The sequence below is a fragment of the Saccostrea cucullata genome, unplaced genomic scaffold, assembly GCF_032062105.1.
Source record: "Saccostrea cucullata isolate Sc308-1 unplaced genomic scaffold, CSIRO_AGI_Scuc_v1 ctg1385, whole genome shotgun sequence".
Classification (NCBI taxonomy): domain Eukaryota; kingdom Metazoa; phylum Mollusca; class Bivalvia; order Ostreida; family Ostreidae; genus Saccostrea; species Saccostrea cuccullata.
This window is the reverse complement of record NW_026939640.1, coordinates 89,282-94,795: the sequence shown is the minus strand read 5'-3', so window position 1 is coordinate 94,795 and position 5,514 is coordinate 89,282. Positions and strand designations below refer to the sequence as shown.

Genomic DNA, 5,514 nt, shown 5'->3' with positions numbered 1-5,514 from the left:
TGAGCAAAATCATTTTGCTTGAATGAGCGTATCTTTTTAATACTTTTGGATTAAATACTTTAATATTAAGTATATTAAAATATATAGATTGTGTAGACAAGATTATATGGTCGTTACGCACATGCATTCACATGCGCACGCGTGCAATGCTAAAATTTGAATGAACTTTGTACACTTATGGGTAAACGTTTTTAAGTCTCAAATGCATCGAGTTTGTCTTATTTAATGAAGCTTCCAGGGAATATGGCACCAAAAGGGAGTTGGGGAGCGTTTGGGGAACATCTGTAACGGTCCCCGTTACAATTAGCACTAGTTTTTAATGTTTATTTCGTGGTCAAAAAGTAATCATATGAAATAATGACATAAAAGGTTAATTCTGCACCTCCTATATTACTTTTTTAATAGACACAAAAATTATCCTGTCGCAATCATGGGGTTCCACAGAATTGTATTATTTTTGGATTTTTTTAAAGGTCGACCACTTTGATTTTCGTTATATTTTCACATTTTTAATATCACGATGGATGACTCAACTTTATAACTTTCAGAATATTTTCATATTTTTTTGTACAAATAAATATCAGAATCTTTTTGTAGGAAGTTGAATTGCAGGAGTTCGACAATTGTATTGAAATCAGCTTCTTTCAAAACAAGACATAATATTTCTGAAGTTCATAGCTCCCCCTTGAATTTCTATTTCTCCGGAACCATAGGCTGTAATTGATCGTATTCTACTTCCGATCATGTCTTTAAAAACTTTTTCGGTAGTCGTAACGACGACATCACACTGTAAGCATGCGCCATTTTTGACAATCGCTATTCCATTTCTTATTGTAAGTGAAATATGAGTATTAGAATCTTTGAACGAGAAATATACACTTGTCGTCACATGACCACAGTCTTCAGGCTTAAAACGTATCTGAAGGGCCCTAAATATTAAATTTATTGGTAACAATTTCACACCATTTTCTCGACTTTTTTGAAGACCAACTGAAGTATCAATTAAACTTGCTTCTTCAAATGCACTTGTTAAATAATAATTCCGTCCGTTAGCACTCTTTTGCCGAGAACCAAGTGACGTCAGAGAGTCGAGTTTTATTTCCGTCGCTTCTCTGTGTCCAGGATTCGTTATCAGAACGTAAGTAGAGAGTTCTAATGCCCATTGAAAATCTTTTGTTCGCAGTGCTTCACGTGCCTGTTCCAAGAGTTTATTGACACCGACTAGTTTAATCATTCTATCCGCCTTTTCTGTTTTTGACAACGGTGATAAGTCCACAGCATCACCACTAAACCATCCTAAGTACGAGGTGAACACTGTTCTGACCGACCATTCGGTAGTACCGTAAAATTCTTGTAAATATGGATGCTCTTTAAGGTTTTTTGGTAATGTGACTTTATTTGCTATATCTGTAGGGTCCATTCCCATATTGATGTAGCGTAATGTTTGATCGTGGATATACTGAATTGCGTCGCGATACACTGTCAGAACTTCCTGTATGTTTGATTTCCCCACCAAAGGGCGCGTATGACTAGGAACAAGGAATTGTGGGTTGTATTCTATAATGGTATCTATGGACTCTACCCACTGAAGAAGATTTCTATCAGGCGTTCCTCTAATGGCGTATAGATTTGGAAATGCCTTGTACATATCATCTGCACAGAGAAATGCATCCTGTTTTGGTAACCAAACACCAATTTGATCATCCGTTTCACCCGGAATGTGAACAATTGACATTTCAATGCCTGAATAAAAAACAAAAGTTTTTGGTTTTTTAAGAAGAGTGCAATTATCACTTCTATTTCCTAGTAATTGGAATAATTCCAATCATTGATTCATAAATGCAAAATCTTATCGATTTAGAATTATAAAAGTAATAAAAAAATTATGTTATGAAATAATTGGCGAAAATTTGCACCATTTTAGGACAACATGGAGGTCAGAATAAAAATTTAGGTTTAGGACAAAGAAATAAGCTCTTTATATAGAAACCAGTCCTCACCTGCTAATGTAAGATTAGTAACTCTTTTATGAACAAATTTATTTGGGAAAACCAGTCCAAGCGTCGATTTTCCATCGCCATACTTCAACATTTTTCCAATCCCAGAATTCACTGCATCTGGCAAGAAGACACCAAATTGTCGCATTGCCCGTCGATACCCAGCGGTATTCGTTGTGAACGTTCGTTGAAATTCTTTGTTAATACTTTCATGTGCCCATATATCAGGAGGACTCGATTCTTTTTCGATGAACGCCTTTAAATAAAAAAAAAAAACCATGCAAACATGAAAATAGTTTGCTTTAAAGAAGTCGTTTATTGTATGTGAAGATTCAGAGAAATAATTAACATGTACACTGTATACACGTTGTTGTTCATGTATGATTAAAGTCAAAGAAAATTTCTGCGATAGTTTTAATTTTTAAATATTAATTATTGCAATATTCTTCCTTTCATATTTGGCTTGACTTTTCTTTCCTTCAATTTTAGGAAAACCCCAACTAAGGTTGACTGCTAACACAAGAAATGGCCCTTTTATTCATTTATTTATTTATTGCAAGTTCTGCATCAAGTAATTGCTTTACAAGAGCCTTTTATTATGAGCCTTGCTTCCCCTCTGAATCAAAAATGCATGATGTCTTAATTATTGCAAAATTGCATGCAATTCACCAATATGATAATATAAATGATACTGTAAAATCACACTTGTCATATTTTCGTGGCTTGAGGAAAAATGCTGGTTCATGGGAGGTGCTTAATTATTCTTTTTTTTTTCTGAAATTACGTAGTGGACATGGTTTACCAGGTCTCTTCATACCACGACAACAACTAAACTAGACCCCTTCTGAAGTGAGTGATTTTTCAAGATCTTTCTTAAAAATAAACGTTCCTCTTAAAAGCTAGGCAATGAGACACGAGCGTTGAAATAACATAATTACATTATACAGTGTATATAATTATTTAAAACTACAGTAAGACAAAATTTAGTTTAACCTTTGCGCCATACGTATGATCTGCATGGTTGTGTGTGTAAATGATGGCTGCTACAGGTTTCTTCGTTATGTTTCGGAAGGCGGCCATGATCTCCAATGCAGTTTCGTAACTTTCCGTCACATCAACAATCACAATCTCATCTTTTCCTTCTATCATTATAGAATTGGCTAGCGCGTATCCAATGGCCATATACAAACCATCCGTTACCTACAAAGTAAATCATCAGAAATCTGACAAAGACCATATATAAAAGAAATTTTATTATCAAAACTCAAGAATGTTGTTTAAGTCCTTTGGTACAAAATTATGCTACAAAAAAAAAGGATTTCAAAAATTTAAATATATTTGTAATAATAACACTGTTTCCGTGTTTTAAAAAAGCCGTAAATCAAAATGCCAAAAAGGCCAAAAAGCATACAAATCAAACATAATAAACATACACAAACAAAAATGCAAAATGAAAGAATAAACTGCATCCCTTTTCTTTCTCCGAAATCATGTTAAATCTTCCTCATATATATTATTTCTATATGAAAATGTAGCCATTGGTGCAAAGAGAAATATTTTCTTCTTTTGGTATTGAATTTCAAGGTTATCAGATGCAATACTATATAATCTAATTTCAATCTAATGAATAGGATTACCATTTATTTTACTGCATACATGTATAGTGGTGAATTTTTTTTAATGTTGCAAATAAAGTATTATTTTCATAAACTGTATCAATGACCTGATTTATCTTTTTGATATATTTTTACAATATATCGGAAAAATATTTTTTCTTCCTTTTCAATTTTATTAGTAAAATTAAAGTTAACTAGATAATTATCAGGGGTGTCGAAATCGTTTTCAAGTCTGTAGGCCTAGTTAATAATTCCTAAGAAACTTTACAAGTGTCCTCTATAAAACACAAGATACTATGTTTTATTTAATTTTCTGATAACTCTTCTCAGTGCACGTTCCTTGAGTAAAATAATGCTTTACCAATACTCACTGTAGCTAATAAAGATTCTTTAAAATGGGTCTTTAATTACAATAATATGTTTTATTATTTGTTAAGAACATACACAACCTATGTCATAAAATTGGAATTTACAAGAGCACAAATTATTATTCAGGATATAATCAATATAAAATCATAGTACCGTCAGGTATTCTAATACAAAAGTAATCATACATTAGCAAGTGGTTTAAAAAATGTTAACTGATTAAAATTCATTCATCCTTTTTTCTATTTAATTACATGTATATAGATAAAATATCAAATATATAATTTTTAATTATTTAAGCAAAGTAGCAATCATTAAAAGAGAAGAATATTTTTTGTAACTCTTAAATTATTTAAAATAAGAAAATAAAGTTCAAAACTACTTTGATGTGTCCTTAAAATAAGGTCAATGAATGTTCAAGATTAGGTTGTAAAACTTGAATGACCATTGACATCTTACCTGGATGATTTCTGGTCGAGCGAATTCGACAGTATGGTTATGTAGCTGGTGGTCAACGGCAGCCAACCGCTGGATCCGCTCCTTGTACGAGGGGCCATTGATGGCCGTCCATAATCGGTTACCTAGGTAACCTGTCAACGCTAACAGCAGCACGAAAAATGCAATTTGGGGACCTTCCATACCCGCAACATTTAATGAACTACTCAGCTGATAACATCCGTTTTGGTGCTGAAATTATCAATTATTGCTTTAATATTCAACAAATATTTTTGCGAAGACTATTTATTTGAGTTAAAATTGTAGGTAAAATTAATTTTCACAGGTTAAGGTATAATGTTATCATGAAAAATGTATAACTGCAATCATTTATTTTAAATTAAACGTTTTCTTATTTAGTGAACAAGTTAGGTCAGGTTGTCGCTAAAAGGTGATAATTAAGCTTAAATTACTATCATGCAATTGCTGTTTATAATAAAAAAAAATTAATTTCAAATAAATAAATGTAAAACTTACCCATAGGTATATTAGCTTAAAGCGACAAAGTCCGGTGTAACGACGAAAAGTGACCCCCGTAGAATATTGACCGGGGGTCATTTTTCTACGTAGAAATTTGACCCCCTGGTCAATATTCTACGTAGAAAAATGACCCCTTTTTCTGTAGAAATCATGGCCGTGGGGTCATAATTCTCCGTGTGCATTGTAGAAAATTGACCCCGTAGAATAATGACCCCCTGTCATTTTTGATGCCAAAAACAATTCATTTTAGAAGGAATATTCTTATTAGGCATATGCAAGTGGGTAATATCAAGCTGACTTATGCTTTAAAGTGTTAATTTCTGAAAGCTTTTAAGCTAAGATAACGAAATCAAAGCGATAAAATACCTTGCATTAATGACACAAACTGTTTATCTCCACTAGAGGAAAACGGTATCAAAATGTTCTAACCCAAAGGCTATAGGAGCAAAGATACGAGAATTCATAGAAACTTTTATTAAATTTTATACCAGTAAATAAGTTTCCACAGTTGCCATTTTAATTCTAAAAAAGGGTTATTTCCAAACTCCCGCCAGAGGTCG

General features: G+C 32.7%; 1 protein-coding gene across 1 annotated transcript; it reads right to left on the bottom strand.

Annotated features, from left to right (window-relative positions):
• Positions 1-452: 452 nt before the first annotated feature.
• Positions 453-4,618, bottom strand: LOC134253494 (linear primary-alkylsulfatase-like). Its single transcript, XM_062736022.1, has 4 exons — positions 4,439-4,618; positions 2,991-3,197; positions 2,001-2,253; positions 453-1,743 (listed from the first exon to the last, which is right to left on the bottom strand). Exons 1-4 carry the CDS (start codon positions 4,616-4,618, stop codon positions 635-637), a joined length of 1,749 nt encoding a protein of 582 aa, XP_062592006.1. The 3' UTR covers positions 453-634.
• Between the last annotated feature and the right edge of the window lie 896 nt (positions 4,619-5,514).